Genomic DNA, 12,037 nt, shown 5'->3' on the forward strand with positions numbered 1-12,037 from the left:
CTTTGCATTGCTTTCCAGTTTAGATTACCATATTTTTGTAATACAGACAACAGTTTAACAGCAACTTAGAGGGAATGCAATCACAAACATATAGTAGTAATACACACAGGAAGCTCTAATGGGTTACCTCTACAGGAGTTTGCCAGAAAGACGCACATTTTTGCTCAGCCTGTTCTGCATTGTTTGGCTTCAGGCAGTGTGATGCCTACCCAACTAGTCAAACCAGAGTTAAAGGAGTTGACCACTCCCACCACTTCCCTCCTATCGCGTCTCTGACTGTTCTAGGGAGTAAACAGACACAACCAGGAAGTTTTGGTTTATAATCGTTGTGTTTTGGACATAGAGCCATTAAACACAGTAACAGTATTTCATGTGGCTAAGTGAGCTGCATCGCAGCAGACGGCTGCAACATGGCGGATGGAATTTTGGAGGACCAGGACCCCTTCAGCTGTCCAATCTGCTTGGATCCGCTGGAGGACCCAGTGACCATTCCCTGTGGACACAGCTACTGCATGGACTGCATCAAGGACTGCTGGGGCCAGGAGGACCACAAAGGGGTCTACAGCTGCCCCCAGTGCAGGCAGATCTTCGAGTCCAGGCCAGCCCTCAACAAGAACACCATGTTCGCTGAGGTGGTGGAGAGGCTGAAGAGGACCAGCCTGCGGGCCGCCCCCCTCGGCCACTGTTACGCTGGACCAGGGGACGTGGGCTGCGACGTCTGCCCTGACCGCAAACAGAAGGCCATCAAAACGTGCTTGGTGTGCGTCGCCTCTTACTGCGAGACTCACTTCAGGCTCCACGACAGCCTCCACCCAGGGCAGAGGCACAAGGTGATCGAACCCACCGAGCAGCAGGTGAAACTCTGCTCACGGCATGGTAAGAGACTGGATGCGTATTGTCGCTTCGACCAGAGCTTCATCTGTCGTCTCTGCACAACGGATGAACACAGAGGACATGATGTAGTGTTGCCCGACAAGTCTTTGGTACCACCCGGTGGGCACAGAAAGGACGGTCACTCGACTAATAATCATGGGAACAGTAGGCACAAGAGTGGGCACAGAGATGGCCATTTCCATCGGCATGGGAAGGCTGGGCATCACACTGGGGGACGTGTAAAAACTGGACATGGGAGCAGTGGGCACAAGAGGAGGAAGCATGGCAGTGGGCACGGAAAAAGTGAACATAAGTCAGATGCACATGGGAGCTGGCACCGGAGGAGCCATCATGACAAGGCTGGGCAGACTGGGCACTAGGAAGTGGCTGATTTTTGGCACAGGGCATGCAGTCAAGTTGCGTGGAGAGAGCAGCAAACCCACTATCAGGCTGTGATGTGTCCGAAAAACACAATGTGGGTAAGGGTTGAATGCTCTCAATTTGTTTGACCCACCTCTATGTACACATACAAGGCATACACAGAAGTCAGAAACCTCCATGTTGCACTTTTCAGGATAAGTCTTATATCATGGTCAGATAAATGCTGTGCAATGTTTAATGTATAAAACGTTTGTTTTAACTGAAAAGATTACCAATATCATATTGACAATGATTGACAATAATTTCTGAGGGTGTAATTACTTTGTCTTTGAACATGTCAAATTAACATTTACCCTGTTATATTTGCATATTCATGCACCAAGATGAATGTAGTTAACCTTTTAAAACACCATCACACGGTTTAATTATCTAAGGGTGACCCATTTTACTGAGGAGAGACTTAGGAAGACAATTCATCATCTCTCTGTACATCAGCGTGAAATTGTATGTAATCATGCGAGTGCATTCCTCTTGCACACTTGTTTTCATAAGGATATTAAGTACTCCACTGTGTTGATTAGATGTCCTAGGAAGTCACAGAGCTCCACTTTGGGTGGCTGTTCATTCACTCTATATTCATCTCTCACATGTTAATTAGGAAATGAAGTGGGCTTTAACTACTGCTGAAATGCTCAGTAGGGGCATACAGAAATGTTTTTCATGTTGTCTTGGACGGCCTAACTTTTGGTACTGAAAATATTTATGACGTTTTCCATAATAAGTCATTTTGAGAAAAAAATCTAACATCATGATCATTTTGATTACATTATCTTTTTTCTATTTTGATTACATTATCTTACATTACGTTACATTTCATTTTGATTACATTATCTTTTATCTATTTTGTCAATTAGATTTCTTTCTTTTCAGATTTTATGTTTATTTCATACCAATTATGCAACTTTAGGTAAATCATTAAACATTACAAAGTCTCTTTTGTATGTGTATCAATGAGCCTTCTATGTGCGCGCGTAGATTCCCGTTCAGATGAATAAAAACTCCTCCCATAAAACCTTTTTTGTTATGCTCATTTATTAGTCCTGGAAAACATGTAAGGCATATGGTAACATCACACACAGAAGCATTACGAGCTCTACGGCTGCTCCAACCTAGAGTCAAGCACAGGAAGCAGCAGCACTTCAGAGGGTTTCCAAAAAACCAAACAGAGAGACCACGAATGCAAGGGAAGAGAGAGGAGAGGAGGTAAACAAATCAACAAACAAATCAACAGACAAACAAACAGAGTAAAACAACCTGTTGAATCTCTGACGTGTGTGGAAGAAGCCTTTTCCTTGGATGGACGGAGTGTGAAGAGGAATGAGACTGACCCTGACTTTCGACTTTGTGCAGCATTTCCCCAGAGTGTCCACTGGTATATTGAGCTGGCAATCACAAGATACAGGCTGACCTGGACGCTGTGACAGACCAGATTTAATGCGATGAAAATGTTCTGATGGTTAAGCTATATAAGCACTATTCAGGCAGTATACACACACACTGAGGCAACAAGCATATAACACATTCTTATCAGGACTTTCTCTACTGTACTGAAAGCTGAGCTAAATTTACAACTTTACAACCAGACAAAAGCTACTGCAAGGTTTGTGTGGGGATGCTGTGCTCGGAGAGAAGACTGTCAACGATGAAGTAAAATACTGATACAATACTATGAGTGAAAATGTGTCCACATGTTTGTAGTGGCTAACCATATGGCTGTCTTTAAAACCCTCATACTGAAAAAAGCACATCTTTATACACTTGCCATATGCCATAGACACAGGCATTTAGCTCATATTTTGAGCAGATCATCTACAGTGTGGCATCAAATCTATAGAATTAATCTAGAATCTCATCTAAGCATCTCTGTTCTTGAAATATTCCAAGCACAGCTACTTTTTGAAGTGACTGTATCATTCAAACAGTGAAACATCTGGTTTTTTATTCTCAAATTCACCCGACTAACTGCTCAATTAACTCTATTAACCCTGATCAGGCATTCTAATCCTTAAAAGCCAAGGGAAATTGGATCGGTTAAAATGTCTGATTCAGGGATCATTTAAAAGGTCTAGTGCAAAGTGGCTGCAGAGTGCATCTGGAGCTCAGGCAGAGTGGCTGAGAGACCAGAGAGAGTGAGCGGAACACCGTTTGTCTTCCTGCTCTGGGGAAGCCATCATCCTGAGGAAGTGGTCTGGCTCAGAGCAGCGTCTCACTCTGGCTCTCCAGTTGCACTCCGCCCCACCCACTGGAGACATGCACACCTGCCACTGAGACCCGAACGCTGCCATACTGGCTCAGGCCTACACAAAGAAAAAAAATGTATTCATAGTCAAATTTCAGGGCCGAATTCAACGCACTTAAGCACACATGCCAATAAATGTGTGTCATTCCAGTCCAGATGTTGATACTAGGGTCTGTTTGAGTTGAGAGGCCGGATGGATGTAATTAGCAATTAAAACACAGCTGAGCAAAACAGACGGAAAAAAAACCCCTCAGTGCCTTGATCTGAAGTCACTGAAGACGGGTTATCGATTCTAGCACAGCAACTTTTGAGAGTTTGAGTGTCTGTGGTTTGTTCCATGTTCAGACAGTTTTGGAAGTCTGCTGTTATGACCACTGCCATGGAAAGCGCTCTGTGAGATGGGTTCCAGGACCCGAGCGTCTAGCTCGATCAGTCTCTGGACAGCTGCACCACAGCTGGAGCAGAGCAGCGATGATCTGATTTCCATGCTCTCGAGCAGCAACATATTTTACAACTTGGCTTTCGAATCTTTCTCTCTCTCTTTTTTTTCTTTAAGTGGGAGCATAAATTCTGCAAGTTTGAGATTGTGTGTGTGTGTGTGTGTGTGTGTGTGTGTCGCCTAGTAAATGGCCACAAGCTTCACAAAATATGCTGTATTTTGTTACAAAATGGGGGCTGAAAAACAGATTTGTAACCAGAGCGCTTAGGCCAAACTCTCTATAGCCACTTGTGACGTGTTGACACATGCAGGCATACTGCATCAAGCACTGGCTGAGCCGACACATTAGGGCTACCGATTAGAGCAGGGGATAGATGTGTGTGGGGAGTGCTTTCTGTGGTCAACCTTTCAGAGTTTGTTTGGTATGCAGGCACAGCCATCGTCCTGCAGTCGCCAGCACAAACACTCTGCATTGTTGGGATGGAATTTCTCTGACAGCATCAGATGATATTCGGTAGCAAGAACTCGGTCAGCACCTATGAGCATCGTGACTGGAAAACCACAGATATTCATCCACACACGCCAGGAACAATTTTTGACTCTGTTTGCTTTCTTTTTTTTTTTTTTTTTTTTTGAAGCAAGGTCATAGGAAATGTATCCAGAAAACATTTCATTCTTTATCATTTTTTGTTTGTTAACAGAAAGCACGGTAGCAGGATTTGCTTGGCATGGTTAAAGGTGGTTCAAACACAGTTTGGCACATTCGGTCAGGATGCAAAAACAGTGACAACAAGATTTTCATTTTTTCTCTTCTTTCACTCTAAAAGGCTGACCTTTGAGCTCCAACACTCGTCAAACATTGAAACAAATAGATAAGAAAAAACAGGAAACAGATGGATAAAAACATAAACAGACTAATAGTATGACTTCCTTCACAAGAGTATTTTGTTAGGTCAGGTGACACCCCAGCCAACTCTGAGGTGTCGTCCACAGGATCAGGAACACATAAGGAACAAGCTCAACCAACAGAACAGAGCTAGTGAGAGCCAGGACCCAGACCAGAGCCGAAATTGGGTTCCGTTCTGGTTATAATGACAGAATACCATGATTCTCCATTACCAGGACGGCAGAACCACGCCTCTACCAGTGCACCGCTGAATTTCAACCAAACAGCTGAAACTCCGAGTTATTGGAATGAAAGAGGCAGTGTGTGTGTGCGAGTGTGTGTGTGTATCTGTGTGTGTGTGTGTGTTTGTCCAGATAGCGTCTAACTTTGTGTGAGATCTGGCTCTGGTCTGGTGTGGATTGGTGTCAGACCAGGGCCAGGCCTATTGGCCAGTTGTCTGTAGCTGGCTGTGTCTCATGTGCTCTGAATGATTCTGCTCTGTGTATTAATAGTGGTCAGCTGTGATGGATGACGCTGGCAGAATGAGTGGCTAAAAACTTTCTTTGACCGTATCTGATAGGGTGGCCTTGTCTGGCGCACCAAACCCAGTCAAAGCAGAGCATTGCATCACAAATGTGAATGTCTGTCTGTTTCTGTATAAATGTGTGTGTATGTGAGTGTGCTTGTGTGAAAAATTGATTCTGTTAATGTGTGCGTGGCACCCGACGCAGGCGTGTGTGAGTGTGTGTGTGTGTGTGTGTGTGTAGTTGTGTCTGCAACGGAGGGTAACATGCAAAACCCTGGATGGATACTGTGGCCCACTGGGAAAGGAGAGGAACTGCCATCATTGTAAGTGCATTAAGATCAACAAGCAGAGTGCAAATAATACAAAACCAATACAGGTCACTTATCACAGAAAGAGAGTGAGCCACCGACGGAAAAGATTGCAGGAGTGTGTGTGTGGGGGGCGGGGTTTGTGTGTGGATGTGTGTGTGAGGGAGGGAGAGAAGAAAGGGTGAAGCAGAGAAGCATGGGAAATAGTGTGAGGGAGGTAGAGAAGGGGGCAGGGAGATCAGAGGGAAAACTTTTTTTTTTCTTCTTTCCATCTGAACCTGACAGATGACCTGAGGACATACACATACCTTCACACATGACAACACACACATATGCACCCACACACATGAGTCTCACACATACATACATACATACATGCATACATACACCCCATATAGACTAGGGAGGTCTCTCAACCAAACATATTAGCTTAAAAAACAGAAATAAAAACCACTAAGCGCAACTCAGTGAAGGCTAGATACACCAGACTCACAGACAAATGGATAGGAAAAAGAGAATGTACATAAGCAGGAGAGAGAGAGCGAGAGAGAGAAAGAGAGAAATAAAGAAAGAGAAAGAGAGACTACTGCAATGTGCTTTTGTTGCCGATAAGGATATCACTATACAAAGATGCATATACTGATGCATAATTGAGATATTTTTATGATTGTGAACAGCGATATGTGTGTGATGACAAGAACTGGGAGAGTGGGGGGTAGAGGGTCACTTATTCTACACAGAGGGGCTGGCACAAACAGAGGAAGAGAGAGAGAGAGAGAGAGCGCCATGCAGCCTCCCCGTCATCTCTTGACTAGTCAGAAGCCTGTTGCTATGCCGACCGGAGAGCCAGGCACGAGGCTAAGGAGCAGAGTGGCAGCAGCGTGAGGGAAGGAAGTGAGAGAGAGTTTCGCCCGTTTTCTCTTTCGAGTCGAAATGACTCGGGCCAGGTCAGAGCGAACGGCAGGTTCCTCTTGGTCAAAGGAGAGAAACGGGTCACCAAAATTCCTCCCTTGAACTCCCGGGAAGGGAACGGGGAGGGGGGGCGTTGGGGCATTCTATTCTCCGTCACAACTCAGAATGTTCCAGACACACAATGCCACACTCGTGACGTGTGTTTGTGTGAGGGAGTGAAAAGAAGAGAAAAAAACACACTCACCTCACACACACACACACACACACACACAAGAATAGACATAGAGAGAGGGGGCACAATTTAACAGAATTCACCCTTAATTGGCACTGCTTGCCAACAGTCGCCTCATTAAAATGTGTTTCCTCTTGTTAAATTTAACAGGACAATAATCAGATTTATGGTCAGGCAATTCCAGGGCACTGCAGAACGCAGAACACAGAATTGTGGGTAATGTAGTTGCCTTCAGAAACTATAAGACCACCTCATCTTCAGATACACACGTCACTATAATATCAAGACGGCAGATTTCATTTAGCGGATGAGCTAACAGGTGGGTGGAAAATGGCATTAAATCCCTGTCTGTGAGTCTGGACCAAATAAGGGCGTAGCAGGTTGGTGGTGGGAGGAGCTATTAAGACTGAAGCTGGATCTTCCAGCTGAGGAGGGAGAGAGAAGAGCACCAGGGAGACAAGGGTACAGAGAGAGAGAGAGAGAGAGAGAGAGAGAGAGAGAGAGATAGAGAGAAGACCAGACAGTCCAGGAGGCAGAGGGATCACAGTTGTCATGGCAACAGCCATCAACCCCAGGCCAGGCCATTACCCAGAGTCCTTAGCAGATTGTGGGAGTGGTGTGCACATTTCAGGGAAACACGAACATATCTGCACTTGACGACCCTACGTGCACTTTGAAGAGGCTCTATCAGACAGAGTGAACTAGTGAACGCTCTTTCATTTAGAATGCAGCCTGGGAGTGACAGTATATTGGAGCCAATAGAACTGTAGTGTAGATAGGAAATCAATATCAAATACCACAGTGTTGAAATACTCCTTAGATGTAATACATTCTTGGGGATTAGAGCAGTGGCACTACACACAGTTGTGATACAGCAATGTCACAGTTAGATGTATACTGAATGTACTATTGCTCTAAGATTGTAATAGAGGCATAAAATACAACAGTATAATCATAATACCAATAGAAAACTTTCCAATGGGGGTACTGAGATACTGCAGATATGTTCTGTGAATGAATCACAGTAGTTTTGCTGGGTGGAAGTTGGTTTTTGTGTGTGTGTGTGTGTGTGTGTGTGTGTGTGTGTGTGTGTGTGTGTGTGTGTCTGTGTGTAGGAGGGCTGTGGGTAGATGTGTGTGTAGCCCTTAGTAGGTGCACTGTTATTAATGGTTTTGTGTGACATGCAGCGAAGCTCCAGTGATACTGTCACCGGGGCCTGGGGGAGAGGCTGGGTGCTGGACCGTGCACTGTTAAAAACACACTCCCTTGTCTAACATACCTACAACTACACAAACATTTACACACAGAGACAACCACCCACCCACCCACAAACACACATTTGTGTGCACATATGTGCACATACACATACATATGCACACACACACACACACACACACACACACACAGGCATACCAAAGTTATGCACACATACATACATATACATACATACATACATACAAACACGCCCCCATACACAAACATGTGCATAAACACACATACAATATCTCTACCCCCTCCCCTACTCGTCTGCCTAACTATCCAACTAAGTGACTCTTCCTCAATTTTCTGCTTTCTTAGCCTCCTCTTTCTTCTCCTCTTTCTTCTCCTCCTTCTTCTCCTCCTTCTTCTCTTCCTTCTTCTCCTCTTTCTTCTCCTCCTTCTTCTCCTCTTTCTTCTCTTCTTTCTTTCCCTCCTCCTTCTTCTTCTCCTCCTTCTTTCCTTCCTCCTTCTTCTTGTCGTCCTTCTTCTTGTCGTCTTTTTTCTTGTCGTCTTTCTTGTCGTCCTTCTTGGCCTCCTCCTTCTTCTCCTCCTCCTTCATGGGCTCGGTGGTCAGGACGATTTTGCCGATGTTGTTCCTCTCCTGCATCTTGCGCATGGCATCGCCGACCTGTGGTGAGAGACGGAGAAGGAAGAGGTGAGTGTGTGTGTGTGAGTGTGTGTGTGTGTGTGTGTGTGTGTGTGTGTGTGTGTGTGTGTGTGAGAGAGAGAGAGAGATCGCACATGTAAAAGAAAGAAAAAGTGCTATAGTGTCAATGCAAATGAATCAAATGATCAAGAGACAATAAAGAGGCACAGGGAGGAGAGGAGGAGAGAGAGAGGGAGAGAGAGAGAGAGAGAGAGAGATGTGTATGAGGGAGAAAGCAGCTTGACTGTCCATCTGTAAGATCAAGAATATCTACCGAAGTCTTGATTACAAATTGGAACAATACCAACAGCCGGATACAATCTCCCACAGTGGTGCTTGTGTGTCATGCAAACTCCCTCAATCACTCACACACACACCCACACACACACACAAACTCCATCTCTCTCTCTCTCTCTATCTCTCTCTCTCTCTCTCTAAAAATAGACCCTAAGACAGCGAGAGAAACTGTGCAAGAAGAATCGAAACCTTTCATGCAGTTATGGGAAAGTGAATCATGTTCAACACCACCCCTGCTCTGTAAGGCGTGGGACTGAGCAGCTGTCACTGCGCAGGTTTCAGTATTGTACCAAAAAGCTTTCTGCTTTCCTTTCCATCAAAGCTAGCATTGACCGAGCCAGGCAGTCAGCGAGTCTCTCTGCTTGGAGTTCATGCTCCTCCTATCAGTGTCATCCCTCCCTCTCCCTCCAGTCCAACACCAGACCACCTAACAACCAGCACCACGGCAACAGAGGACCATCTCCTAGCAACAGAAAAGTATTGGTCCTGATGACTGAGACGAAAAGACAGGGAGAGAAAGAGACGGGGGTGGGGGTGGCGGTGGCGGGGGCTGTTGTTCAGGGTGGTAGGAAAGGAGGGGGGTAGAGAGAGACAGAGAGCGAGAGAATGCTTAAGGGCAAAAAGGGGAAGAAGATGAACGTTTAGTATGTGTGTGTGTGTGTGTGTGTGTGTGTGTGTGTCTGTGTGTATGTGTGTGTGTGTGTGTGTGTGTGTGTGTGTGTGTGTGTGTGTGTGTGTGTGTTGGGGGGGGGTGCGTTGCGTGAACGAGAAAGTGTAGGTGGCCATGTACACAGAGCCACCAATAGAAAACTCTTACTCTCACTCTCCGTCTCCATAGCAACCTTGACATCATTGCCCATATATGGCTTGAAAGTTCATTGATTTCTTTGAGGCTCGTCCAATTAGAAATTTTGACTGCATGGCGTGCACCTATGGAGGAACTGCTGGAAGATTTAAGTTTATCAATAAAGTTTCTGCATCCATTGGTATAACCTGCTGAATGCTATACCTATCCCCTTGAGCTTGTGCCATATAAAATACTAGGCACAATATTGCTGTGACTCATCAATGCTGCAACTGTATACACAAATCCGTATTGATGAGAGAATAACGTGCCCTGATGAAAATATCTCTCTTTCTCTCTCTCTCCGTCCCTCTCTTCCTGTCTCTCCTTCACTGTGAAACGTGAAAGCAGACTATAGGTGGTCACCATAGTAACAGAGAAATGGAAGGGAAATGAAGAGACAGACAGATAAAAGCGTGCCATGAACGCAATTTCCACATAAGCAAGAGAGAAGGGGGAGAGAGACTGAGCCTGGCTAAGAGATGACAAAGAGTCAAATACTAAAGCCAAGGGTGGAGAGAGAGAGAGGACTAGAGAGAGAGGAAGAGAGAGAGGGGTGGAGGGAGAGAGAGGAAGAGAGAGAGAGGAAGAGAGAGAGGGTGGAGGGAGAGAGAGGAATAGAGAGAGGTGGAGGGAGAGAGAGGAAGAGAAGAGAGGAGGGAGGGAGAGAGGAATAGAGAGAGAGGAAGAGAGAGAGGGGTGGAGGGAGAGAGAGAGGGGGGGAGGTGGAGAGAGGAATAGAGAGAGAGGAATAGAGAGAGGGGTGGAGGAAGAGAGAGGGAGAGAGAGAGGTAGAGAGAGAGGGGTGGAGAGAGAGAGGACTAGAGAGAGAGGAAGAGAGAGAGGGGTGGAGGGAGAGAGAGGAAAAAGAGAGGTGGAGGGAGAGAGGAGGGAAGAGAGAGAGGAAGAGAGAGAGAGGTGGAGGGAGAGAGAGGAATAGAGAGAGGTGGAGGGAGAGAGAGGAAGAGAGAGAGAGAAAGAGAGAGGGGTGGAGGGAGAGAGAGGAATAGAGAGAGGTGGAGGGAGAGAGAGGAAGAGAGAGAGGGGTGGAGAGAGAGAGAGAGAAATAGAGAGAGAGGAAGAGAGAGAGAGGTGGAGGGAGAGAGAGGAATAGAGAGAGGTGGGAGGGGAGAGAGGAGAGAGAGAGGAAGAGAGAGGTGGAGGGAGAGAGAGAGGGGTGGAGGGGAGAGAGGAATAGAGAGAGAGGAATAGAGAGAGGGGTGGAGGAAGAGAGAGGAGTAGAGAGAGAGGTAGAGAGAGAGGGGTGGAGGGAGAGAGAGGAAGAGAGAGAGAGTTAGAGAGAGAGGGGTGGAGAGAGGAATAGAGGAGGTGGAGGGAGAGGGAATAGAGAGAGGAGAGAGAGGGTGGAGGAGAGAGGGAATAGAGGGAAGAGAGAGGGGTGGAGGGAGGGGTGGAGGTGGAGAGGGAGAGGTGGAGAGAGAGAGAGAAGGGTAGAGGGAGAGGTGGAGAAAGGGAGAGAGAAGGGTGGAGGGAGAGGTGGAGAGAGGGAGAGAGAAAAAAGAGGTGGAGAGAGAAAGAAAGAGGAGTAGAGAGAGAGAGAGGAGTAGAGAGAGAGGGGTGTGGAGAGAGAGGTAGAGAGAGAGGGGTATGGAGGGAGAGGTGGAGAGAGAGGTGGAGAGAGAGGGGTATAGAGGGAGAGGTGGAGAGAGAGGTGGAGAGAGAGGGGTATGGAGGGAGAGAAGGGTGGAGAGAGGTAGTGAGTGAAGAAGATGTAATCCCAGCTGATCCTTTAAGTGCTCGATTGCTACACCTCAGATGGGGTTCTGAAGAGCTTGTTCAAAAATGCTTAGGCAGGCAGACATACATCAGACAGAGACAGAAACATACAGACACACAGACACAGACACCACACACACACACACACACACACATACAAACACACACACACATCTCCCAGACAATGCACCCACCTGCTCGAGGTGGAAGGTGGAGTCGATGCGGGGCTTGACCTTGCCCTGGCGGTACAGGCCCAGAATGGAGTCCATGGCCTGGGCGATGAGCTCTGTCTCCGTGTCCAAGTAGCCCAAGTGGAAGCCGCACACCGAGCGGTTGCCCTGGATCAGGCTCAGGCTGTGCACGGAGAACTGGTGGTACCAGGTCTTGGCCACGGCGA

The 12,037-nt window shown here is 46.6% G+C and overlaps 2 protein-coding genes across 2 annotated transcripts in view; one reads left to right on the forward strand and one right to left on the reverse strand.

Moving 5' to 3' along the window:
• Nucleotides 1-361: 361 nt before the first annotated feature.
• Nucleotides 362-2,100, forward strand: si:busm1-163l24.4 (uncharacterized protein LOC368754 homolog). Its single transcript, XM_048246574.1, has one exon. The coding sequence runs from the start codon at nt 411-413 to the stop codon at nt 1,251-1,253; it is 843 nt and encodes a 280-aa protein (XP_048102531.1). The 5' UTR covers nt 362-410; the 3' UTR covers nt 1,254-2,100.
• Nucleotides 2,101-3,719: 1,619 nt separating this feature from the next.
• The window catches only part of vat1 (vesicle amine transport 1), a 27,969-nt gene continuing 19,651 nt past the window's right edge, over nt 3,720-12,037 (reverse strand). Inside the window, exons 5-6 of the mRNA XM_048245685.1 lie at nt 11,835-12,037; nt 3,720-8,744 (exon numbers count right to left, since the gene is read on the reverse strand). The exon at nt 11,835-12,037 is cut by the window's right edge and continues 39 nt beyond it. Of these exons, the coding sequence (XP_048101642.1) occupies nt 8,415-8,744; nt 11,835-12,037 (533 nt within the window). The 3' untranslated portion in view covers nt 3,720-8,414. The remainder of the gene's footprint in view (nt 8,745-11,834) is intronic.

This window comes from Alosa alosa, chromosome 6 (genome assembly GCF_017589495.1).
Source record: "Alosa alosa isolate M-15738 ecotype Scorff River chromosome 6, AALO_Geno_1.1, whole genome shotgun sequence".
Classification (NCBI taxonomy): domain Eukaryota; kingdom Metazoa; phylum Chordata; class Actinopteri; order Clupeiformes; family Clupeidae; genus Alosa; species Alosa alosa.